Source organism: Bubalus kerabau, chromosome 10 (assembly GCF_029407905.1).
Source record: "Bubalus kerabau isolate K-KA32 ecotype Philippines breed swamp buffalo chromosome 10, PCC_UOA_SB_1v2, whole genome shotgun sequence".
In the NCBI taxonomy this organism is placed as follows: domain Eukaryota; kingdom Metazoa; phylum Chordata; class Mammalia; order Artiodactyla; family Bovidae; genus Bubalus; species Bubalus kerabau.
Genome location: NC_073633.1, coordinates 62,511,816 through 62,538,184, shown reverse-complemented (window position 1 = coordinate 62,538,184; position 26,369 = coordinate 62,511,816). Strand labels below are relative to the sequence as shown.

Sequence of the window (26,369 nt, the reverse complement as noted above, 5' to 3'; positions counted from 1 at the left end):
AATCTTAGATGCCTTTACATGCGAATGTAGAAAAACTGAAAAGAGATTAATTTGCAGCTGAAGCTGTTATGCAGCTGTTATGCTCTTCAGAGTGTGCATAACAAGCATGGTGTGTGTAAAGGAATCTGTCCTCACATAAGAGGTAGTCAAAAGCAACTGGGGAGGGGAGAAGGACTACTTGGTAGGAAAGGTGCTTGTGTAGTGGCTTCGAAAACCTGAAGTGGAAATTTTCATTCTGGAGTTGTTTACTTCAGAGATCCCCCCTCCCCCACCTCCCTTGCCTTGATCTTCTCTACCCCAAGAATCCATTTACCATTTGAAAATATCTTTTGGTTTAACAGTGTCTGCAGGCTGGCAATAAAAGCTTTCCAAGAAGCATCCCTCTTTTAATGTCAGGATAAAACTCAGGAGCTGCTTATTACTTTGGAGGGGGGGGAGGCTTGAAGGGAGAGGCCTTCAAGTAATTTTGCTAAGAATGCTGACCAAAGGGTACTTTGGTACTCCTGGACCAGGTTTTCCTCCCAGCAATCATTTTAATCAGCACTTCCCCTGTTTAATGAGCTTGTAGTGCCATTACATAATCACCCAGCTCACTGGATTAATGATGAAAAGAGGAACTGATTTTTCCAGTTGCATCATTTGAAGTAAATGTTAACTTTCTTTCTGAGTCCTTAGTTAACCGCATTAGTGTGACAAATATGTCTTTGTCTAGCATAAGTAATTAGAATTTAATCACTTTAACTGCATCTTAATTACCCCAAATGAATTGAAAGGACATTTAATAGCAAAGATTAAATTGCCTTAATGAACGATTTTTGTGACTCCATCAATACTTGAATCGCGCTAGCCACTCCTCTCACGCACTTCACCTGCAGTGAGCACAGGAGTCACTAGGTGGCGCGTTTCGCTCATTTATTTATTTAATTTCCCCATTGATCTGTTTTAGAAGACAACAGGAAAGAAAGTGAAAAGAATAGAGTTTATTATGTTCCTTTGATAACCTCTCTTTGGGACTATGAGGTCATCACCAGATGCAAAAACGAAAGCAGCGATTTCAGAAACTGTCGATTCTGAGGACTCTATGGCGAATGCAAAGGGAGATGAGAAACCCACGGATAACTGGAAGCTTGCAGTGGTTGAGGGAAACTGTAAGTTACCCTCTGGACGACTGCCAACACATATACAGAGTTTAAGTCAATTTATTATTTTTTAGTGCAGAGTCCTAAAACATGAGTAACAGGCAAGCTTTGGAACAGCAAGACAGGAACTGATGTGAAGCCAAGAAATATAATTGTTGTGCAAGTGCGGATCAGAACACCAATGCCAGAAAGTATGGGAGGTTTGGGCCTTTGGGCCCTCCTCCAGGCTGGGTCCCAGTGGACCAGTCCTACCCACAGAACACATCTAATGAGATGGGTCTTGCCCATCAATAATTGTTTAAGTGAACAAATGGATAAGAAGACTTGAGTTCCATGGCTAGCTCTGTTACTGCCTCACATTTCCTCTTTCTTCAAAGGAGCAATAAAAGATCTCTCTTATAAGTCTTAATAAAAAAAAGAAAGAAGTTTCCACAAGTATCTCTCTTTGAGCATCCCAGAGGGAAGACACACATTCTCTACTTTCAAGACCTTTATAATGCAGAGACTTTCCAGGTTGGTGTTTATGACAGGGGATCAGACATTTCCACATTCTTGGTCCACTGATCTGGTGAACTTGAGCCTGTAATTGAGGCACAGGGTGGAGGGTAAGGGGGTTCTGGGCTTTGAGCTGAGAAAGTTGAGCACAGGGTCTCAGTGATTTCCAGCTTTGTTACCACAGTTAAGTAATTCAACCTCATTGAACAGAGAAGCCGGAAAATAATGGTAACTACCCCATAAACTAGTGGCTCCTAAACTTTGCCGCACATTAAAATCACATCAGAGCTCTTAAAAATCACAGTGCCCAGATCATGCCTTAATACTACTAATGCCCAGAATATTTGAGATTTTAGCCAGGAATAATTTTTAAAAAGATCCCTAAATAAGTTCAAAGTATAGCAAGATTTGGGAGCACTGGTACAGGGAGAATTAAATGGTGGCTCAGACGGTAAAGAATCTGTCTACAATGCAGGAGAACTGGGTTTGATCCCTGGGCTGGGAAGATCCCCTGGAGATCCCCATGGCAACCCCCTCCAGTATTCTTGCCTGGAGAATCCCCATGGACAGAAGAGCCTGGCAGGCTACAGTCCATGGGGGTCACAAAGAGTCAGACATGACTGAGCAACTAAGCACAACACATATGTGCCCAGTAGAGTTCCTGACCAATAATAGGTACACAATGGACACAAGCTCCTTCCTTATCAATTGACTTCCTTATCACTTGCTAAGACAAATCTGTGGGTTGAACTTCAGGGTCTTGTTCTGTTCAGCTATTATCTTATCAAATTATCTCACCTAAAGGAGAGGAAAATTTCTGGAAGTTAATTTGTTTCACCTTTATGATCATGTTACATCTTTGGGGAGGAACACAATGTGGATGTTTCTATAGCCAGACCCTGTGGTAAAACAAATTTATATGTTTGTATCAAAATAATCAGATTGTCCTGTGATTGGCCTGGTCATCTAAGCCAATTCTACAATTTCAGAATAAAATTAAGCTTCATTCATATTAGCATACTTGTGTTAAAATAAAAATCTATGCAAATCTATTGATAGAAGACAGGAAAGTATGATTATGCATTAAATTAATTCACATTAGAAATCAGGTTTTTCCTTTTTACTAAACTCTATAAGGCTGACACTTTTCAGGAAATGACTTCTCTCAAAGGTGCTTAGCCATCTTATTTAAATACAAACAAAATGAAAACAGTATTTAATTAATACTTGTTGAATCCTTTATCCCAAGTTATAGGAAATCTCTACTTTTACTATTATGACTTCAATAAGACCCTCCTTCTGTTGGTATCTTAGATTGAGGACCATTCAAATTTGCCAAGAGTGTGGAAACTTCTGTTTTTATGGGGACTGAAATGAAATTAGAAATTTCTCATCTTGTCCATCTAAGATCCTCGGTTGACTTAAAATATTAAACTGGTGTTCAACTATTCCAATATATGAAGTTTACAAAGAGCACTGAGCACTGTTACTTGAAGGGCAAGGCTTCTAACTATGTATTTTGAGGAGCAAGACACCCGAGAACCTCCTTTTTAATTACCCACTTTCACTTGACTTGAGGATTTTCTTTCTTATAAGGAAATAAAGAATAAATTTTACCGATATACTCTGCAAGAACTCTTTCTTCTGAGAACTTTGGGTAGCAGCATCTGTTTGATTAGCTGAATTTGCCATGAATGTGGAAATGATGACATCAAAACAGCTCATGTAACAACCTCCTTAAAGACCTCATAGATTAGAGATGACTATAGATTTTCCCCAGCACGGATCAAAGGGACTGAATTGAACGTTTTAGCTTAATGATCCAACCCCTGTCACACCCATAGGGACTCAAATTCCGATTGTACAAGCAGGTGTGCATGTGCACTCAGATGCACGCAGAAAGCTGCTGGGGAGGGAAGAAAAGATCAACCACCTGATTGACAAGGATAGGTTTGATCTTTTCCATTATTACTTGATTGTGCTCATGGATACTACTGTCAGGGCCTCATGACTTCTCATAAACTTTGAAATATTAGCTGTTAATTTTTGTTTCCTCACCACAACTCTTCAAAGCCCTCTTAGCCACTTTTCAAGGGCAAGAGAAACCCAGAGGACAGGACTGACTGGGCCCTGTCCAGGGTCCTGACGCCACACTGGGGCTTCAAGCCTGCCAGGCCTCCAAGCGTTCCTTCACGCACCCCACCAGACAGCAAACAAAGAGCTTCAAGCTCAAAGCCTCAGGGCAGCCTTCCAACTCCGGTCAGTTAGCTGGAAGGTGAAACAACAAAACAAAGGGACCGCTAATCCACCCTCCCTTCACTACATCCTGAGCCCCAATCTCTGATTTCAGACTGCCAGGGTCACCTTCTCTACTGTGACCCTGATATTCTCAACATGCCAGCAAAAGTATAATTTGGATATAAATTCCAAACATGCTATCTTGTTTGGAGAGGTTAGAGTTGGGGTATAATTTGGGGGAATGGCGATTTTGTCTCACCAGTGGGGTCATACCCAGGAAGTGGGTAGGACCAAGACAGATCCACTAAGCATCCTTTCCTCCCTCCACTACACTCTACCAATCAAAACAGTTATCCGTTGAAAATCACTAGGACAGCAGTGTTCTAAAACAAAGCCTCTTCTCTTCGCATTGGATTGAGGCACCGAGGTTTACTGGGTGCCTGGCCCTGCGGCCCGCAGGGGGCGCGCGCAGTTTCTGGAGCACAGTAGGATCCCCTAAGCTACTGGGGGAAGGTGAGTCCAGATAGAGGGCATCAGCGAGGGCAGGAGTTTAGCTCCCCACCTGGCACTGAGCGCTGGAAGCTTGAAGATAAAGATGCAGCCTGGGATTTGAGTCGCTCTGCTGCTACAACACAACCTTGCTGTTCTTGGCACAGACTGTCCCAAGTGTCAGGTACAAAACAGCTATGGCAGGATTGCGTTTCTATTGACCCTGATCGCCCTCTGACTTGGGGCTGCGCCTGCTGGTGGGAGAGCCAACCGCCCTAGGAACAAGCTGCAGGGTTTATTGTCTCTGGTGGCCGTGCTCAATGCCCCGACACCAGGTCACCACACAACGACCAGCAGGTCTCCTCTACTCTAGTCAAACTATCTGCTGTGATCTTCACCACATGCACACTTAACTCCATGCATTCCCTGCTCTCCTCCCTGGAGTTTGTGCTCCCTAGTGGGGACCGCAAGGGAGAACTATTATCACAAGGCCTCTAAGACTCAGACATGCGCTGGGAGAAAGGTGCACGAAAAGCCGTCTGGTGATTGGACTCCAGAGTCAGACCTGTTCGGCTGGTGTGTCGGGGTCCCAAACCAACTCCCCGGGAGCAAGGTGATCATTGGGCCTGAGTTGGTGAAGGGACTCTGCCTCTGCCTGACAACTGGCTGCCCCCCAGGCCACGCTGGGAGGAGGCTATAAGAAAGCTTCGGAAGAGGCCCTCCTCCCCGGCAGCCAGCCCCCCTCGCCCCCAGGCTGCGAGGCTGACTCGGTCCGCCGCGCCCCACGGGCCCTTTGTTCGCGCCACAGCCGGCTGGGAGCAGCTGCACTGCCGGAGACCCGCGGCGCAGAGACGCCGGCCCCGGCGTGGGGGGGAACTAGTCCATTTGGCACTTTCTCCTCCTACTCTTGAGCCCAGGAACCCTTCTGTTCTTGCATTCCGCAGCCCCAGTCCTGGCTTTTCTCCTGGCCTTCGAGGATTCGGGAAGTGGGGTTCCCAGGGCCCAGCATCGCACTCCTTCTGCTTGGCTCCCTTGGTCCAGGGAAATGAGGGGACAGTTGAAGTGTCACCCGCTGGGATAAATATTAACAAAAAGCAAATGGACTTGTGCGGGGGCCAGTTATCAATCAACCAGACCGCAAGGCCACTTATGGCAAACATGGCCCAGGTTGGCCTACGGGAGACTTTTCTCATGGCCACCTTCTGGCCAGACTGCCACCCCCTCACCCCCACCCCTGCCCTTGTCCAGGTGGCCCTGAGGCAAGTGCCAGCCTGGAAATAGGAGCAGTCCTGGGTGCTGCAAACCCGTGTGGCTCCCCGGCGTTGCAGTTTGGAGGTTTCTTCACCTCCACCTTCACAGGTTCCTCAAGGCAGGAGTCGGGCACCAGACTCCCGGCCTTGCCCGCTGGTGGGTGTGCACTTGCAGCCACTTATTGCACTGGCAGCTCCCCTAATGTGGCCAGAGCCTTCTGGAATCTTTAATTGGAAACTAATCTCCTCGAGTCTTAATAGGCGACCACGTCAGAGGCGGGCGACCACCCACCCGCACAGCCCAGCCCCCTCTCCCCACCTGGGAGGAGACGCAACGTGAGCCTAGTTGCACTGCACTTAAATGGGGCAGCAGCAAGTACTACATTGAGGGAACATATATTGATTTTTTAAAGGTAGTTAATTTGGTGAAAATTTCCTCCTGTCTCTTGTCTTCCACCAGCCGATGTAATTTCGTGAAGAGAAAGCTTCTCTCCAAACAGGCTGCCACCTGCCCGGAACCTGGGGTACCAGGAAGGGCACGAAGAAGCGACCCTCCCGCCACCCAGCCAAGGAACCGACCTCGATGGGCCTTGCCTGGAATGGGGCAGAAACGAGTGTGAGTGGGGGAGGGGGGCGCGGTGTTGTCTTTGAATGAACGTAAAGGCGAGCAGAACTGCAAGGGGCACCTTCCTCTGTGCATCGGACGGAGCTGGGGGATGGAGGTCGGCGATGTCCCACAGCTGGGGCCAACATGCCCTGCAATCTGTTTTAAGTCACCTGCAGTCAGAACCTACAAGAGATCATTTGAACGGCCCAGGAATCTGCCCCCACCCCCCACGCCCTTTATTTTCCGTAAAAGAAATGTTAACAGGACGGCTCGCTGTTAGTTGGTGTCTTAAAAACAAGTCCTGGTTCTTCCTGCATAATGGGATTGATCCCGGCTGGCTCCGCAAGCACGCTCATCCCAGCCAGCCCCACCCCTTTAATGAAGTTAAAGAAAGGAAAATGGAAGAGACGACTCTCCATCCGGGTCTTAGGATGCAGAGTTCGCTGGGGGTTTGGCGCCAAACGCCTGTTCCGCCGAAGTCTCCGATTTGCCTTCACCACCCCCACCTCACCGAGGAAAAGGCCACGCGCCCCGGCGCAAGGGCTGAGCACGACTCTCTACTGGCTGCTGGGTGCCAGGCAGCGGCCCCTTTGATAACTCGGGTCCCCGAGAGCCCTGGTGGGTACGCCGCCCGCACCTCCCCAGGCCTGCCCACGCAAGGAGGTCAGAGGACGCTCCTGCAGGACAGAGCGCCAGGGCGGGTTGCCAGGGCTCCGGGGTCGTCTCTGAACCCAACTTCTCAGTCAGTCTTTCTAGGGGGAGATAGGAGGCCCTGGGGAAAGAGAGTCGTTGAAGTCCTGAAGAAGCGCCTTCACGAGGTAGGGGGTCTGGAGCGAGTTTTCCTGAGGGGACGGCTTTCCAGCTGCACCCCCTCCTTGCATTCCCCTAACCCCACTAACCGAGGCTTGTGTGTACACTACCTGGGTAAAAGGTCCTGAAGCCCGACTCGAGGGTGGCCTGGCGTGCGCGCGTGTGAAAAGGCACTACCTTGGGCGCCCGTGGAGGCGAAGCAGTCAGGGAGAGGAGTAGCCTTTTCGGCCGTTCCTTCTAGAACTTCAACTGTCCTGGGGTCTCGGTCAACCAATGAGATAGGGGGGCGATCTGGTGGCTGCACACACAACTACAGAATGGAATTGCGGGAGCCCAGAGGGTACCCGGTCAACCTTTTTTTTTTGCCCCTCCCGTCCCCTTACCCCAGCCTCTCCAAACTTCTGGGCGAAGGCTGCACGAGTCCTCCTGGGGACTTTGCTTGGAGCCTACGAGCGCGGGGTTGGGCTGGAAAACCTGGCGGGGGCAGAAGCTCAGGCGGCGAGGCGCTTTAGCCAGGTCACAAGAGCTCACACGCCAGGAGTGCTTTGAGTCCTCTCCGGCTCCAGTCGCAGGCTCGCGGGGACGCCGGCACCTGCTCCCCTCTAGCTTCTCATTGGCCCGCACGATGTGGGGGAGGGGGCCCTGGCCTCTCGCTTTGATTTTAGACTGTGAAACGGCTCAGTGCCCCCGGCTCTGAGCGGATTGACTGTCTCTCGTACTCCAGGGACAAATTAATGGAGAACGATCAGTTAATTAACAAACCCTCATTCCGGCTTTTACCTTTTTCTTCGCCAGGACTCAGGCGAGGGCGCCAGGCTAAGATGGGGTGGGGAGCGGCAGCATGTACCCAAGAGTCAATCAACTCAGCCCCGGTCTCATCAAACCGAGTCCACCCTCGGCTCCCCTTGGCTCTACCTCTCCGCTTGTCCTCCGCCCTAGGGGGTGGCTGAATCTGCTTGAAGTCCCCCGTGTGATTCAGGCTGGCGTCACTTGTCCCCTCCGCCAGTCGGCCGGCCAGAGCCTTCCCCGTATCCTTGGCCTAGAGAGGCTGGGGGAGCTGGGAGCTGTGTGTATGCAGTATCACCGAGACCTTCCCGCCCAACTCTGAAACACTAGTGCCTCGGGGTTTGGGGCCAGGAGACCTCTGCTCGAAGACTTGTTTTTTTTTTCCTCTCACACTCCCACCCCCTGCATGGGGATTCAGACGAAAATTCATGCGGAAGAATAAAACAAAATGAGAAGTACTAAGCGAATCGGCAACGAAAGCGGTCTCTGGGCTCAGCTAGAAGCTCCCTTGTTACTTGGCCGCCCTCACCTGGACCTTGGCACGGTCTGCCTCCGTCTCAACAGTCGGTCACCCGCGCAAAGTGCGTGCTAAATCTTAGGAAGCATCTGCGCCACACACCCACCGCCGCGGTTCCATAACCTTTTGCTGAAACTCCCAGAGTGCGCTCCCCACTCCTCAGACCCCTGCCCTTCTCAGTGCCACTAGAGTGAGTGCCGGAGGGGGGAGTCAACGCAGCGAGTTCAGATAAACATTGGCAGGCAGCTCCTGCACGCTCCAGCGCAGCGCCCAGGTATGTGCCAGGGATACTGGTTGGCAGCATCTGCGCGCAGTTTCACGTACGCTTCGTCTCTCTTTTCCCAAACCCGAGTGCGAAACCCAGAAGCGACGCAAAAATCGTATCCATCCAGGTGGGGGGATTTCTCTCCTCCTATGGTTGTGCGAGCTTCCTGCGCTGTCTCCCAGCACAAATGCGCCCCCGCGATCACCCAGGCCGCGCCGCTCAGCTCCCGGAACCTTCCACAGACCAAGCACTGAATCCTGGAAGAGGCTGTCTGCTCCCGAGAGCCACGCTCTGGCTCTTCCAGGCCTAGGAACCCCCCTCTCGGTGAAAGAAGGACGGGATGAAGCGTGTACAGAAGGCTGTCCTTCCCTGCCTCCTTGGGTCCCTTTAGCTTCCCCAATACCTTAATCTGCTCTCGCGCCCAACAACTTGGCGGCTCACCTGCTAAGCGGAGCGCAGACATACGCTGGAACTCCGGCTCCTGCAGCCACTTCCACATTCTCCTGAAGGTCTCCCGGCCGGACTTGAGTTTGCTCCAGGGTTTGGGGTTGCGTAGCAGGTCCGAGAGGGTCCCTTGGGAACGGCAGAGCACCCTCTGCGCGAAGATGGCCTGTGGGATGCTGTAGCGCTTGAGCTCGGTGGTGATACGCTGCGCCACCTCTTTGGTATTGATCTCTTCCATCTGCCCTGAATTACTTCCATTGCTGACCTGCGCACCGGTTACCGAAGGGTTGGGCTCCCGGGCCGTGCCCAGGAGTTGCCCGTGGCCCTGGGCGTTCAGGTGGGCGTGGGGGTGGTGTGGAGGAAGGCCGTTGATGGGAACCATGCCTGCCGAAGTGGGCGTGAGGTGCTGCTCCCCGTGACGACCGAGCATGGCCGGGTGGTGGGCTTCGAAGCCGTTGGGGGTGAGCATTTTGTCGGTGGGCATGGCGGCACCCGGGTGGGCATAATGTGGGAGCCCTTGCTGGGAGTTGTGGATGCCGCCCAGACCGGAGCCGGAAAGGGGCGAGAGGCTCTGGCCCATGCCGGCCACGTCCTTGTGGTAGGGGGTATAGAGGTTATTCATCGAGGCCAGCCCGCGCTCGTCCCGCATGAGCGTGAAGCTACCGCTCACGTTGCCTGCCAGGCGCTGGTGGTGGTGCGGGTGGTGGTGGTGGTGGTGGTGATGGTGATGGTGGGGGAACTTGTCCGAGACGGTGGAGATGGGCGGCAGCGGCTGCAGAGGGGTTAAGGTGGTGTAGGTGGTGGGCATGCTCATACCTGGGGGAGTCTCGCAGGCCATGGTCATGGTGGGGTGCAGGGGGCCGGCCAGGCTGTGCTCGGGGGCCCGGTGGTGGTGGTGGTAATCGCCGCTCCCGCCGCCGCCGTCCAGCAAGGACGCCATGCCCATGGAGCGCGGGTGCGCCGGGGGCAGGTGGCTGCCGCGGTGCGCCACCGAGCTTCGCGCGTGGGGGCTGCCGCCCAGCAAGTCGGCAGGGGCCGGCACCGGCTCATGGCTCACCCCGTGCAGTTCCCCGATTGCCTCCATGGTCAGCTGCGCGTTCATCGTGATCTGGGCGAGCGGGCGGCGGACACAACATCGATGAGGCCGGGCAGAGGCGGCGAAGGGCGCATGCAGTCCGGTTTTCACATCGGCTGCTGGCGACTGTTGCCTTCCTTCCTTCCTCTCACTGTGGGGCTCTGTCTCCCTCTCAGTGTGTCTCGCCTTCCCTCTTGCCCCCACCTTTCCCTCTGCGTCCTCTTTTTTTTTTTTTTTTAATATTAATTTCCAAAAAGGATTCGCGCCGTAGGGCGAGCGCGGTTCCCCCAGCCCTCCCGCCCCTGGCCCCCTCTCGCCCCTCTCCTTCTTAGAATTGTGAGGCCCCCGGCTCCCCTGACGCAGCCCGCGCGCCTTCCGCGGCTGCTGCCTGTCCGTGCCGCTGGCCAGCTCCAGCCATGGCTCGGTTACTGTTGCAGACTCTGTGGCCGCTGTTCCGCCGCCGCCGCCGCCGCCGCGGCCCACCCTCCCGCTAGCCGGGCGCAGCGCGCAGGCGCGCCAATCGGCCCCGCCCCCTCGGTCCCCGCGCTCTCGGTCGGTGACGTCCCCGTACAAATGAAGGTGGGGGGCCTCCACGCCTTACCAGCAGCGCCGGGTGGCGGGGAAGCGGCGGGCCCGTGCGAGTGTCTAACGTAGAGCGCGACCTAGGGTTGCTAACGCTCGCCGGGAAACTTGCGTCCCCCTTGGCTCCCTGGCTTGGGTGGGCTCTCCTCCCAGCCCCCGGCCGCACTTGCTGGGCTCGCATCCCGAGTGGCGCACGATGCCTAGAGAGCCATCGCCCCTCTCTCCAGTTGCTGCCTCCCGGTGAAGGTTACCCAGGAGCCTCAGCTGGTGTCATCACTTCTTCCACCCTGGCCTGTTTCCCGGGAGGGCCTCTGAGAGTCCACACTCTCCCCAGCTTCAGGTGTTTGACCTTTTGCCGGGGAGGGGAACAAATATTTTAAAGGCCTTGGTCAACCCAGTGGCTGTTCAGCCGACAATCCCTGTGCTCCCTAATACTTTGCCCACCCTTCCTCTTCCATGCTCTGCGAAGAGGCGCGCTTAGTGCCAAGAGTCCCGGCCGGGCCATACCTCTCTATCCTCAGCCGCCTGGGTCCTTCTCCGGTTCAGCTGATAATTAAGCGGCGCGCCGCTTCGTGAATGACTCGGCGTGTGTGTGTGTGTGTTGTAAGTGCCCTGGGTGGGTTCCTATGTTAACTCGTGGGTTCTGATGGGGCCGCAGAGGTTCGTGCTGTTCTGCGGCTTCTTCATGGCCCTCCTGGTAAAGCACCCAGAGGCCGCTGCTTGCGGAAGGACTGACGCCCGCAGGGTGGACCAGGCGCGCCGGTCTCTGCTTGGCCCGTAGGGACGCCCTCTTCCCGGCGTCCCTGCGAGAAGCCTCCAGATTTGAAAATCAATTCAGCTTCGGGAGTAATTGTTCGCTTTCCACAATCACGCTCCAATCCGGAATCGAACCTGGTCCTTGGGCCTGGTTGGGGACGCGTGGGGAAGCCCCCAGTATGGGACGTATTCCCGGCTGCCACATGCCGGCTTTCTTTCATTTACAAAAGAAAGAAAAAAAAGTCCGTAACAAAAAGCAGAGCGTGTCCGCTTAGGTGCTTTCATCCCTCAGAGAAAGGACAGATGTGTCCATTGTCAGGCCCTTGGCAGTTACGACCCGGTCAGTGCCGAGCCTCAGCCCCGGGCGAGTGGTGGTCACAATGGGGGAACAACTCCTCAGAGCCTGGGTGTCTATCCGGGCTGGGATATGAAATAAAGTGTTGTGACCTGAGCAGAGCCGAACTCCAACTGTGTTTTCCGATCAGAGCCCACCACCGGTGTCTCTGCTGGGACTGTTCCCAGACCCTAGGAAAGCTCAGGTTGGTTTGGTGCTAGCAGTGGTGGTAGCTGAGTCCCTTAGGCAAAAGCTTGGGCTGGCCTATCCTTGGGCAGGGGGAGGAGGCGGGGACACTTCCCACCAGCGAAGGCATAAGCAGGCCAACCTCTTTGCCCAGGTCCCTACCACAGCCCAGGCAACATGAAGATCAAGGGAGGTCAAGACCAGTAGGTTCACTCCAGCTGACTTCTTTGAAAGCTATCCTGTTCAGAGATGGGTTAACCTGGTTGGTTTCATCACCACAGACACTCCTATTTTGTCCAAACAATGCCTATGGGGGTCCATCTCCGTGGACTTAGCATCAACTTGAACAATGAATATTTAGGATTTAAAACCTCCTGAGGGTAAAAGGTCTTAGGGAAACATAGACTGACAAAAAGGAACTCAGAAAACAAAAATCAATTTTAAAATTACTAGTATCTACATGTATCTACATCTGTCTATACATACATACATACAAGCATAAAACATATTTTCTGCCTAGTGGATCACAATATGTTGGTGGCAAGCTGAATTATTGGTTCCTTAATGTTTCTGATCTCGTTTCTTACAACACAGAGCATGTAGCTCTCGTATGAGACCAAACAATGGGTTAACATAGAAGGCAGACTTTGAGCTAAACCGTTTGCCTCCCCTTTGCCTCTCCCCCTTCATTCTAATCCTCCTGAAGTGATTGATTTGCCCTTATGACAACTCTGTTCCCAAAAGGCAGTTTGTTAAAAGAAAGAAGTAAATACCACCAAATGCACAAATTGTTCATGGTTTTCTCTTTGTGTAACTAATTAGGGACTTGATCCTAGAAACCTTTCCTCCTTTGAGGCTCCTGGTTGAACCTCTAGAGTCTACCTGAAGAGGGCTGGGATCAGGTGAGCTTAACTCTCCCTCCCCCCACCTTATGAAAGGGGGCCTGGTTCAGTGCTGGTCCCTAAAGGAGGAGCCAAAGTAAAAATCTGGATAAGTATTTATATGGTGGACTAAAGTGTGTACAGGACTTGCTTGGGGAGGAAATCTCTTTAATTTTTCTTGGTCATTTATGCCTTTTATTTAACCTTCCTAATTTTCCTGGAGTTGACTGAATTACAGTGATTTCTCAGAAACATTTTTATTCTTACTCAATGTCTTGGAAAACTTTCCTGTTACTAAGAATGTATGTTGGGTGGGATGGGTGCTCTTAGGCCTAGTTAGGGTGAATGCATATCTATGTGAGTGAGTGTACATGTGTGTGTATGGGGGGAACCAGAGGACTGGGATAGATTCTTGTCATTTTGTCTCTCTCTGCCCTTCCACCTCCCACTGCCTAGCCTGGCACCCATCTGGTGCACTATGGAGGATTAAAGAGCCCAAGGATGGGTCTCTTGAAATTACCTGATGGGTTTAATGTATGTGATTACAGGATGTGTACAGTTCTATATAATAGCCAAGAAGCTTGAGGGGAGGGCTCATTGTTAGCAGGTTAGATTTTGAGTAGCTGCAGGGAACTTAAAAAAAAAAAGTCAGTCACTACTCTGTTTCATACACATATATTTAAGAAAAAAGGAAACAAGACTATGGACTGGATGCTTGTTGCTGGCAATATTTTCAGTGTGGAAACAAGGATTTCAGACTACTTATTTAGTAGTTGGAGTGCTGCTTGGTAGTGATCAGGCAGGTCCAGTCCTTCCTATGCTAGGTGGGCTAGAGGTTGCCCGATTACCCCAGAAGGCTTAGAAGAGAGAATGAGAATAAAGTCTTTCCTCCAAATGCTAGCCACACAAGGTTCTTTGAGAACCTTCTATCAGTTTCAGAGTTGCTGCTTTAGTGTTCTTTGTAAGTAACAGAGATGTGGCATATGACTCAGTCCCAGTTTTTAGTACCTTTCCAAAGAACTGTTTCCAGCCCCTCTGAGTCATTAAATGTTTACTTCCTGTTTGTATACAGCACAAACAGCAAAGCTGAGTGTCAGGGTGGATTCCTTCATCCAGGGCTTCACGGCAAGGCTGGTAACTCACCAGCCTTTCTGATGCCTGTAGCAAGTCTAGAATTAAACTCTTGGTGAGGAACCATTTCTTTGGTGTCGGGTAGAGTTAGGCACTTGATAACTGTGGGTGAAGGATTTGATCCTGGGTGCTTCTAGCCAGGTTCTCCTGTCTTCCTCCCACCTCTGCAGATTTTTTTTTTTTTTTAATCCAGAAAACTGCTATTGTCTTAGAATAGGAAAAATTCAGAAGAGGGTGGCCTGTGATTCCCTATTGACAACCATTAAAAAAAATTAGTCAGTGGCTTCTCTCCATTTTATGAGGGCCAAGGAAATGCTAATCAATTATTCTAGCCCTCTTCATCAATCTTTGACCTTCATATACTTCTTATTCATCTGTTGTTAGTTTTTTCCTTTTTAATGTAAATTATGTTTTGCACACTATATATAGTGTGAGTTCACTCTCTCCTTTGTGACATTTCCTACCTACACTTTCCAAATCCGAAAGAGAAGATGCTCTGGTGTAGAGCTCTTTGACAGTTCCTGCTAGCTCAGCAGAGTCTGGGTTATAGGAGATGCCCAGGTGGTCCAACATTCCTCTCCCCATTCTTGGGCAATTGGGCCACCGGATAAGCTAGAGGCGGCTTTTCCTGGACTTAAATTCATCCCAATGGCTGCCTATTTTGGCTAGGGCGTTTCAAGATCTCTGGGGCTAAGAGCCCTAAAGGGAGAGGGGCTTCCTGATACCCTGGAGCTTGGGATGGGGTCCAAGGCTCCCAGGTGGAACATACTGTTTTCAATATCCCGCTATGGATGCAGCCAGCTAGATTCCAGGGCAGGTGACCTTCTCTGGCCAACCCTTCAGTGGATTTTCTTTCCTAGTCTTTGTATTGTTAAAGTATATTACAAAGGAGACCTATCTGGGCTGCAGGTGCAGTGGAGCAATGAATTTACCAGATTTGGGGCAGTGGTAAATGCTCTTCCAGTGCTTCCTTTGTGGGGCTCTATTCCAGGTTAGCCGGTGAGCCCCTGATGTAGAGAACGACAGGGCTGGAGACTGGGGAGGACAGGGAGAAGGGGTCCTTTCACTGGAGCAGATCAAAGCGACCCAAAGTGAGGACAACTCCGAGCAAAAGGGTTGGAGAGAGGGCAAAGTTGGCTCACAATGATCTCCAGGTACACCAAGCTTCGGACCTGGTGGACAGGAAGGATGGAAGTCGAGGGTGGCAGTCCAGCCCGGGATCTGAAGTGGATGGGTGTGGACTAGCCCCCAGAGCCCTGGGCTGATTGCAGTCTCTGCAGCCAGGAGCATGGCCCATTTGGTGAGCTCCTCCGCAGCCTTTCAGTATCACGCCGACCCACTGGAGAGCAGCTGCACTTGGGAAGGAAAACTCTTTAAACAAATCATTTTGGTGTCTAATCAATTAGTGTTTGCGAAGTCAAGTACCATAGATTTAACAGAATAATCGTTACTGCCCTTGTCTTTATTTGACCTGCAGACACCTAGAAGATTTAAAAATGAAACGCCGGTGTTGGTATTCTGGGCTCCCCATTCCTTGCCTGTGCCTCCCGCCCGGGGTTGCGCCTGGCCATGTGTTTTCTTGAGGCTGGGCCGCCTTTTCCCCTCCCAACCTTCATCTTTCCTTTTCCCTTTACACTTTCTACACATTCCCTTCTTTCTTTGCCCATCCGGCCCTGTTCATCTTGCAAGTCTTGGCCTTCTCATTCCTTCTTCCTTGCGGCTGACAAGAGAACCAGCCTTGGCTGTGTGACTCTTGGGCTCTGGGCAAGCTTCTGCCCCAGCACCATCTGGGCAATGGTGCCCAGAAGTCTTTCCCCCTACAATCCTTACCCTCTAACCCCTTTGCCCACTTCTGAACCATCCAAGGCCCAAGGGGTCCTGTGCAAGCCCTTTAACATGAGTGGAGCTTGTAAAAGACCTTCACCTTCACTTGCTGGGAACTTCATGTCGCAGGGTCTTGCTCCAAAAATGCAGTGACCCAGGGTGCAGGAGAGGGAATGAGAAAAAAAAGGCAGAGTGTGTGGTCTTAGAACCCCTCCCCCCCAACTGTGGGGGAGGGGGGGCAAGGCGCCAGGGCCTGTGGGGAGTGGGCCTGCGGTTGGGTTGGGGTGAGGGGATGACTGGGGACCGTTATGTGGGGGATGTCTGTTGTCTCAGAGGCACACTTCCCAGGGCTGGGCCAGCACCCAAGATCCAGAGCCAGGACTGGAAGGGTCTCCAGGTGTCTCTCTCCCCAGTTTGTATCTTTTTTTCAGGTCTAACTGGTGTGGATGCATGTGGATGTACTTGTGTAGGCACACCAATGTGCTCCCTGCCAGGCCTCAGGCTACCGACTGGGATGTGGGAGTTCCCAGCCTTAGGTCAGACCCAAGCGGGTTGTAGGGATGGTCACCAGGGCCAATAGACCCGGAAGCCAGGTAGGAGGGTGTGGGAAAATGCCTGGGGCCTGTGAAAAATTTTTGGTGTCAAGAATGCCTCCACCTCTCCAGATAACCCACTCTAATATTCTTGCCTGGAAAATCCCTTGGACAGAGGAACCTGGCAGTTCATGAGGTTGCAAAGAGTCAGACACAACTGAAGTGACTTAGCTTGTACATTTCTGTAGTCACCTATGCAGCTAGAGATTGAGCCTGACATACCTGGGTAGTAGATTGGTTAAATAAGTCTGTAATTCTATAAATAAGCCTGTAATTCTAAAAGGAGCAGGAGGAAGAGCAAGCTGGGGTTGAGGGTGCCTTCTTTCTGCACTGCCAGCCCCTGTGGGCTCCCAGATGCCCCTATCTGGACCTGGATGTTCTTGAGCCCCTGGAAGTGCTTTACAGTCCTGAGTCTCCAGCACTCACTTGAGAAAGGTTGCTCTCAACAATAGATGATTATAATGTACTTGACTAATGCCTATATTTCCCTGTTTAACATACATTAATCCAAGTAACAAAAAAAAAAAATCAATATTGCTAACAATATTGCAAACAAATTCTAGTCTCTCTCACACAAACCCTTGTCTGATTCTCAGTCACTTTGACCCGCTTAAATTTTGTTATCTTTCCTAGCCCACTGGTAGCCCCCATCTAGCCTCGAATCCAGAACTGGCTTTCAATAGTTTTCCTTTAAAAATTCTATTTCCCCCTCCTCCCAGGGGGAGTTGTAGGGGGGAGGACCTGGGACACTCCCTGAGTCCCCTTGAGAACTCTGAGTTTACCTACAACTTTGTTCCTTCCAGTACCAGTGAATGTCCCAAGTCACTGCCACTGACTTCAGATTTTTTTGTTTTCTCTAACCCCTCCGCCTCAAGCCCCCCACAGGGCAGCTCTCTGCTCCTCTGAAAACCCCATATGCCTCTCTTCCAGCCAATCTGCCCCCACCCTTACCACCTTTAAACTAATCATAGCCAGTGGTTCTTAGGAGTTTATTGTGATTCTTATTTTGATTACTATTTTTTTTAATTGGTGTTTTCCACCTGGAAGGAACAAACCCGAGGGGCTGGCTAATGAAGGAACTTAGGTTTGCAAAAACACTGTAAATAATTTAGTATTGTATTTCAAGGAAAAAAAAATAGCTTTCTTAAATCATCCCTGCAATATAAATTGCAGACTTACAGTATGGTCCTGGTAAGTCTAAATTTTTAAAGGAGCAATATTCAAAGAGACATAGATGTCTGTATTAATTATTTATTCGCCGGTGCCTTCCTTCGTTTCTAACTTATTATTAATTAGGCGCCTCTAGTCTTTCGCAGAGCGCTCCACCGAGCCGGTTGCAGCTTTAAATATGAATTAAAAGCAAATCCAGGCTACTGTAATGCGAAAATTATTCCGTGTCTTGCATGGCAGAGATGAATAGCCGCGTGGATCAATACCGTGAAACTCGGCTCCGAACGACAGGGTTATTGATAGCTTATATTAATGATGTTAATGATGGAAAAAGGAAAACAACGGCCCACCCGACTTAGAAACTTTTTAGCCGCTGAAACCCCGCAATAAAAACGGGAAGGGGGCAGGAATCGGGCTTAAGTGTAATAAGAAAATTATTTATGAAACCGGATAAATGACTTCAGAGCCTTGATGCATTTGAACCTAACGCTCTCGGCTCCTGGCGGCCCCGGCTCCAGCTGGGGAGACCGCGAAAACCCCAAGCAGCGGTGAGCTGGGGGCTGGGGGCGCTCCGCCAGCCTCGGCAGCCTCCGGTTTGCCGCCCACTTTCCCCTTCGTCCCCGCCGGGGGAGCCCTCTGGGGCGCCGGTCGCAGGCACTTTTGGAAGTGGGATGGGGCAGGCGCTAAGCTGGTTCTCATAGTCCTGGAGGGGACAGTGAGGAGGTCAGCTGGGCCCCGTAGCATGGACTTTGGCCCAATTTCTTCACTGGTTCTCTTGGCAGCTGCTCCCAGAGACTAGTCCAAGGTTTCGGGCTTGAGGAGGACACAAGGCTAACTCTACACTGCTCCCCCTCTCACCCAAGGCTCTTTGAATTCCCCAAATGCAAAAGGGTGGGTGGCTGGTGTCTGAAGGGTGTGTAACACTTAGAATGAAGATAAATTGCTCTAAACAGGGCAGGAAAACTGAGAAAGATGCCCACTCTCTTCCTACATGCCTTAGCGGGTTCTTTACCAGGCACGGGGTTAACTGGGCCTTGGCAGTGAGCGCCGGGCAAGCGAGGGATCTTTGAGGCTGGGTCTTCTGGGAGTGGGGAGCGGAATGAGCACGCAGGTTTGGGCTCCATCCTCCTGCAATCCTGCTTGGACGCCGCTCCCTCCCCCAGGCTGGCCCCAAATATTGACGCACTTTCCCTAGCCGGGGGCCGCTGAGTGACCGGGGCGGGAAGGGAAGAGGGGCGGGGAGCGATAGGTTAACTGCTGACCCCAGAGGACCGCGGCAAAGGTCAGAGCCCTAGGGTCACTCAAAGGCCCGAGGTTCCATCCCCCTCCGCAGGGCATAGAACCATCAAGTCCCCTTCCCTTAGCCAGGGTCCTAGGCCCTTGGAAATTGGTGGTGGGGGTGGAGTGGGGTGGTGGTGACCTCTGCCATTCACTGAGGGGGCGGGGGAGGGGAGGTGGCTGGGGGAGTTGGTGGATGGTACGGTTGCCAGTGGGTCCGTGGTCGGTGCTCCCTGAGTCCAGCCTTTTGGATTGGAGTGGGAGTTTCGGGGATTTTAATTTATGCTGGCGACTGTAATTTGTTCTGCATTTCAGGCGGGAGGAGAAACTACCCAGAGCTGTGGGAAAATTCCCACATAGTCCACAGAGCAAACAATTCCCTCCGAGGGATGGGGTAATTTTGTTTTTTTTTTATTAGGTCTTTTTAAATCTGTTTTTCCTTCTTTTCCTTTCTTCCTCTCCTTCACCATCCTTTTTACTTCTCTTTCCCCCTTTTATTTCTATCTTACCCTCTTCGTCCCGTTTCATTTTCTTCTCCACCTCTTTTCATTTTTTTTCCCTTTCTTCCTTCCTCTCTCCAACTCATTCCTTTCTTCTCTGAAGCTTTCTCCCCTCATCCCCTCCCTCTTTCTCTTCCTTCTATAGCTAGGTGGAGGCCAGGCCCACCTCCCTGCACCTCAAGACTTTCACATGAAAGGTGCCAACACCATTTGGCATCAGCATCAAATATCACTTTGTTTTTGATAAAGGAAAGAACACCAGAATTCAGAGAAATCATCCATGCCTCTGAGCCCATTAGCAGGAACTTACATCCCTTGCCACTTCTCTACTGGGCTTGTCCGAGGTCGGCCAGCTCAGGGTCATGTCCCTTTCCTAAACTTGGGGCTGCTTCGAGAGTGCGCTTTCCTTGCTAATGCTTCTCACAATGCTGTCTGGGACCAATAACATCAAGATTTTGGGATTGTTGGTTTTATTTTTATTTATTTGATTTTATTTTGAAAAAAATTGCAGTGAAACTCTGAGGCCATAACTTCTAAAAGCACCAGCTGAGTCTTAAATCTATCCTAGTGCACCAGAGGTTGAAACCATTATCTTGATAACTAGACAAAAACCAAACTTCCTGCCACCCAGGCAGAACCCCATTTTAGCTATCTCGCTTCAAAGTCCACAATCAGCTACATGTTTCAGATAAGCACCTGCCCACTGGAGTGCAGTCTTAGAGCCACACCATCTACCAACAAACAGCTCTTCCTCAGAAAGGAAATAAAACAGACACTGCACAAAAATCACTTGATTCTGGAAAAATCAATATCAAGATTAGGTTTATTGTCTGCTTATATGATTAAAAATGACAAAGTGTTGCCTTTTATTTTCATAAAAAGACAGAAGACTGAACAAAATAATTTACTATTGAGTTCTTGTTTCATTTGCCTGGCAAAACCTGGAGGAGGCCGAAAAAGCAGTTAGGAGGTGCAGTGGCCCTTGCTGGGCATGGTGAACTTGCCATCGGAGGATGTGTGCTGCTGTGTGTGCAAGGAGAGTAGTTCCCTAATGTCCAGTTTGCCCTAACGCCAGGCCAGCTGGGTAGTTCTCAGTTCTTCCTCATTTCAAAGAAATGCTTGATCATCTGTCACTTGCCCTTACTTTCTTTAGCTCAAACCTGGGTTCCAGGTGTTTTTCCCCCCCAAATAACTATCAGGATCAGGCTGCTTCAGTGGCTGCACGACTCTGGCAGGGGCAGCACCAGGGCCTTGCTGGCTCCTTCAGCCTTGGCCTCCCAGATCCCTTTCCAGCCACTCTGGATCTTAGATCCTATGAAGCACTGCTCTGCCTCTGTGTGCATATGCGTGCGTGCGTGCATGTGTGTCCCCGACCCACTACTTGGCCCGATTCACGCTCCCTCTTTGGGGAGGCTCTCGGGGTTCCAGAGTCTGAGCTGCAATCAGGAAAATGGGGTTTTCGAAACCACTGTGGGCTGGATTCTCCAAGTGTTGCCGGCGGTGAGCGCATTCGAGGGACAAGACGGCTTTGGGCGCGCGCGCTGGTTACACCACTGCCGGGGTTATCTATCTACGTTAAAAACAAAAAGGAAAACAAAGAAAAAAAAATCCACTGTATGAATCCCAGCTTAAATTCCCCTCCCCTATCTCGAAACCCCTAAAAACCCACTTAGAATCTACTCTCATCTCTAGGCTGCTGCTCTTGGGCAAGAGTCCCGCGTGCTCAGAGCATGCTCCCAACCCGTTACTACCTTGTTCTAGAACAAGAGTGGCTCCCAGACGCACAAGGTTCATGGAGCGCGGTGCCTGACAGAACAGTTTCACGCTCATTTAGCACCATTAGGAAAATACCTAGACGGTCCCTAAGAGCCCCAAATCCGCTTTCGGATTTGGAGTTGGAGCCGTTTGGCGGACCGCAAGCGCCGACTCATTTCTTAAATGCATTAATTTGCTCTCCGTTTGTTCTGGAACCTAGTGGAAAACCTGGTGGTTGTGGAAATGAAACCTAACCAAACCATCTCCTCTACCGAGTCCCCACGGGCATAGCTTCTCCAAGACCGTCCTGGCCTTCTCTTGGGGTGGAGGGCTTACGGTGTAGCGGCCGTGGATTACATGCTACTGGGAAATGTGACAAGCCCGGCTGGGCGCCGACGGCGGGCTAGCGATGGTCGGGCTCCGCTCGCTGTCAGGCTTGACGTCTCTCTCTTCACTGCCGGGGTCCCAGTTCAGCGCACCCTCGAATCGGAGCACTTTTCACGGAGACGCCCGAAGGGAGACCGAAAGGGCGCCTGGGTCCGGACAGGCTTATCTGAGGAAGCCACCTTGGGACGGGGGAAGGCAGCCTGAGGGTTGAGAACTCGCCTGGCGCCTGCTTGGGGCAGCTCTGGACTCCTTTCCGCTTGAAGGCAAATTCAGCCACTAGCTTCTCGAGAAACAAGTCTGGTCTCTCCTTTCCTCTCCCGGACCCTCTCTCCAGCCTCTTTTCTCTACCTTCCTCTCTCTTTAGCCATGAGTACTCCGAAGCTGCTAGCCCTAGGGTCAAAGGTCAGGCCTTCACTGGGGGATTGGGGGCGCAGGCGGCAGGGTTCGCCTTCTTCGTGCACTGGCGGGAAGCACGGGAGTAGCCTGGCCTGTCATTCGGGGCTGGACACCCATTGCCAACCAAAGAGAAAACAGACATTGAACTCAGAGTTCCCTCTTCCAGTACTTAGACCTCTTTGATGACAAGGAGAGTTGAAGGGGATGGTAGTTTAATTTAGAAAGTTGTATCCAGACCATAAAGTCACTCATCTGGATATTTTAGGAGTCATTTTTTTGGGGGAGGGAGTGGGTAATGATTTCGATAGGTGTCTACATTGGGGTGGTTTTGAGCACAGGACTGACCTTTTAAGAGCAGGCTTTTGTTGCATCATTTCCCTTGCCCTAACCCTGGTCAGAGTTGGAAAGAAGTTGCCAGAAGGGCTCTAGGAGAGGTTAACGAATGCCCAGCTCTCCAAGTAGACAGATCTGTTCCAAAGGGACCGACCTTTCGCATGAGTGGGGGCAAGGCAGGCAGAGTAAAAAGCAGATCTCTATGCACATTCACGTGGCTTCATGTAATGAACACATCTCCATCAATTTCTGGAGGCAGAAGGCTCAATTTACTTGGGTTTTAGCCGAGGAATGTTCTTAGCCTCAGCTCTGACTACAGAGGAGCCCAGTAGTTAGAATTCTCTCTCCAACGAAAGCGATGGTCAATAGAGTTCTCGGTATCAAATGAGCAATAATTTGCTGTGGCTACATGCTGGATAATGAAAGATGTTAGTGGGATCAATAAAAAATGAAAACACTTTTACTTACATCTTGAGTTACTGTTTTAAGCAAGCAAGAGGGATGCAACAAACCCAAAGCTAGGCTCAGATCCTCTGTAGACCCCCTCAGACTCACAAAGCTCTGTTACCACCGGAGTCTTTTTGCTGCCAGGACCTCTAACTTCCACCTTCTGTGCTCACAGGCAAGTGGGTTATTTATATCAAATTAACCCCTTGGAACCTGGTAATAGTTTAACTGTCAGGATTTTACATTTTTTTCCTTTTTTCTGCACCCCGAATTAATTTTAAATTGTTTTCCATCAGAACTAAACTGTTTGTGGTTTACGGAAAAAGTAGGAAAACATCCCAAATCTGATTTGTCCATTGAAATGCTTATAAATGTGCACTCGACAGACAAACCCAGGGGGGCCTGTGTTCTTCCATTGTGTATGAAGAAAACACAGGTAAAAGGATAGACTAAATTCCTTTCAATTTGTTATTTGTGGCCATGAAATCTGGAAAATTCAGACATTAAAATCGTTTTTGTCCAGACTAGTTAATGCCCTCATCTTAATTCATAATCATTTCTTCTGTTCAATGTGTTTTTAATTTGCATTGGGTTTATTTATACCTTCCAGGCAGCTTCTCTCACCATTCAATCCCAAACACTTAGGAACATATCTGTTCCTTAAGAAACCTATTGCAAAACCATCCATAAAGCATTTAATATATATATATTTAAGATACAAGACTGAAAAATATCCCAAGTGCTCTGCATAAAACAGGCTCAACGAAAAAGCTCGTTGTCAGACAGCTTCCAGCATCCGAACCGATATAAACAAAGAACATTGGGAAATGTGTGTTTGGTTGCTTCTGTGGATTTGAGAAGCCTATATTTTCTCACCATTAAAGGGTGCGGTGGGTGGGTGGGGAAAGACACGAATTTAGCCGCCGCTTTATGCTCTCTGACCAGAGGAGCTCGTTCTTCCATCGAGATAATGGTCAGTGCTGCAAGGACAGTGGCCTGAGATAATCCTGAGCAGGTTTGTGTTGGATTTGCAGAGACAACAAGCCACCTGGGAGATTTAGAAAGCGGGAACCAGCCTAGGGAAGTGTAGCCAAGTTCTAACTCGGGGTTTTCCCCAGGTCAGTGACCCTGGCTATCTCCATTTCTACGACTCGCATGGATGCAGGTGCAGTTCTGCCGCCGCATGCGGCTTCGCTGGAGAACCGCTCATAGACCGCAGACGCGCGCTCGCGTACCCTCCGCCACGCTTGGCACGCCCGGATATTTACACCCTATTTGGGAGGCCTCCTTCCCGCCCTCATTTGCTACTTTAAATTTGCCAGGAGGACCTGTTAGCGCCGAAGCTGGGTGGGCAAGGTGGGAGGGGGGCGCCCTCGCTCGGCTCCCTGACCGTGACGCGGCTTCTGCCCTCCGCCCTCGGTTCCCACCCTGTCTGCGTGGCTACAGGCTCAGCAGTGGACCAGCGACGCCGGGCCCCTGGAGCCCCTGCCCCGGCCTGTCCCCCACCCCCACCTCCGCACGCGCCTGTGAGAGAGGCTTACCCGGGTGGGCGAGTCGCGGCGCATTAGCGGATTTCATGGCAAGTTGCTTCTGTGACAAGTGATCAGGTTCACGTTTGAGGATTTGCCCCCTAGGAGGGAGGAAACGAGAGTCAATCTGCATAATTTCAAATGAGAAAGAAACCGGGAAACTGGGGAGCCTAACTTCTAGCCTCCTAATTCCCCCCTCCCCGGGATCCTATAAGCCCCCCACCCCCCACCCTGGAAACTCTAAGTACCCTCCGCTCCCGCCCCCGCACCAGTGCACAGTAAGAAAAAGTGATCCGCACAAGTCGCAGGTGATACCTTTTATTGCGCTCATTTTAAAGACAGGGACGGGATGGCTCCCTCCATGAAGCCTTTCTCGGTAGCTCGGCCCCGGGGAGGTGGGTCAGCCAGGCCGCTTCAGGACCCCTCAGATTCCTGAAAGGTCGCGAGGTGAGGGGTGCGGAAAAGAGCGACCTCGGGCTTCGTGCCAAACGGCCCCCTTCAGCGCCCCGGTCTGAGCTAGGCGCACAAACCCAAATTCCCTCCAGCGCCTTCGGCTCCATCTTAAGTCCAGGCAAAGATCAATTCTCCCTCTCTCTCGCACGCACACATTTGCAGCCATAAATAAACAGCTCCCAGCTAAATCAGGAACCCGAGAAGAGAAAGAGAGAAAAAAGAAGAGAAGGATGAGATCCAAAGCTCGGGTCTCGCTTCTCCAGAGCGCTTTTTGGTTCGGCTAGCCTTGCATTTGGGGTTGCAACTTGCATTTGAATAGCTGCCTGGGCTTGTTATGGACCCGGGAAAGCTCTGAAAGGGAATCACTATGCAAATTGTCCCAGTTACAATCGAAAGGTTCGATCTCCAGGAGCTGCCTGACGGAAGTTGATGTCAGCTATCTGTGCATTAGGGTTGCATTACCGCCTTCGCCGGCCTCCTCAACACCCCCGCTCGCGCCTGCCGGGGAGGCTTTTTTTTTTTTTTTTGCTTATGCGTATATTTTCCCTCAGTAATTAAAAATAAAAAAAGAAAGGGAAAAAAAGGGGGGAGGGGGCTTAAGGTGGCGATGTAGTTGGCTCGGGCCTGGGAGGCCCACGGGCAGAGGGGAAGAGGTGAGGTGCAGGGGGGGAGGGGGGCGGTGGAGGTAGTACTTTTGCAGCAGGTGTTGATGGTGCGTTTGAAATCAAACATTTAGAAACGGTTTTTTAGCGTTTTGCAGGCCTAGGCGGCGGCAAGGAGGTGGGAACGGCTATGTCTGTCTCCGCCCGCCTGCTTGATCCTACAATGCCGGCTGCAGATCAATACCTGCTCACTGTAATCCCAGTAATTGTAGGGCTCGCAGCTTTTATTTTAAAGAAATAGGACACTAGGGCGCGGACGAGCGGCTGAGGCAGCGCTGCTGGACGCTGGTGCCTCCAGGCGCCTTTTGGGGCTCCCATCTATTACCCTAGAGCCCTGACAGCTCCTTGCAATGGGGTAGTTTTGGGGCATCAGCGCTAGGACATCAGCGTGGCTCGCGTGGCCTCCGGCCGAGAATGGCGCTCGCCCGAAGGCACTCTTGGTGACTCAGGGCAGGCCGCGTGCGGTATGGGATCGGTATTTTCCGGGCCTTTTCGTCGGCTCAGGAGGGTGGACCCACCTGGGGATGGGCATCTTGGGCTTGGACGCTGGCCTGTTTGCCTTAGGCCGCACGGGCTCCAGACCTCGACGCTTGGGGCCCGCGGTTGTTGGAATACGGGCCTTCGACACTGAGGCGAGACGTTTTGTCCCTTCTCGGCTGCCTTCCGGGGCCCGAGGCCTAGATAGGGCCTGCACTGTTTGGGTCGCTCGGCCTGGGAGGCTGGTTAGGGCGCTAGGAACCGGCTATTTGCCCGTGCGACCACTTAGGCGCTTGTTTCCTCAGGGGGCGCGGGGCCACGCCTTTGGCCGAGACCCACCAAGCCCGCCGCTCCCGCGGGCCTCCTGCTGCCTCTGCTGCCCGCCCCTTGTTGGCAGGGCCGGGGCAGGACCGCTGGGGCCTGGGGCCGCAGCCCCTGCGCGGCTGGCAGCCCGCAGCTTCTGGCGCCCCCGAAGATGACCATCTGTCATTCAATTAAGGTTTCAGGGCAGCTGATGGGGGAGCCAGGGTCAGCGACCTCAGGACAAAACGGCCTGCTGCCTCGGATAGGAGAAGTTCAA

The 26,369-nt window shown here is 51.5% G+C and overlaps 1 protein-coding gene across 9 annotated transcripts in view; it reads right to left on the bottom strand.

Moving 5' to 3' along the window:
• ONECUT1 (one cut homeobox 1) overlaps window positions 1-26,010 on the bottom strand; it is a 47,630-nt gene extending 21,620 nt beyond the window's left edge. Inside the window, exons 1-4 of one of the 9 annotated variants that reach the window (XR_008699366.1) lie at window positions 25,831-26,010; window positions 24,513-24,833; window positions 24,210-24,298; window positions 20,156-20,920 (exon numbers count right to left, since the gene is read on the bottom strand). Coding sequence is in view for 1 of the 9 variants with exons in the window: in XM_055537916.1 (XP_055393891.1) it covers window positions 9,038-10,142 (1,105 nt within the window). In the remaining 8 variants the exon portion in view is untranslated. The other 8 variants (XR_008699370.1, XR_008699371.1, XR_008699368.1 and 5 more) reach the window with 8 other exon arrangements.
• Window positions 26,011-26,369: the final 359 nt, after the last annotated feature.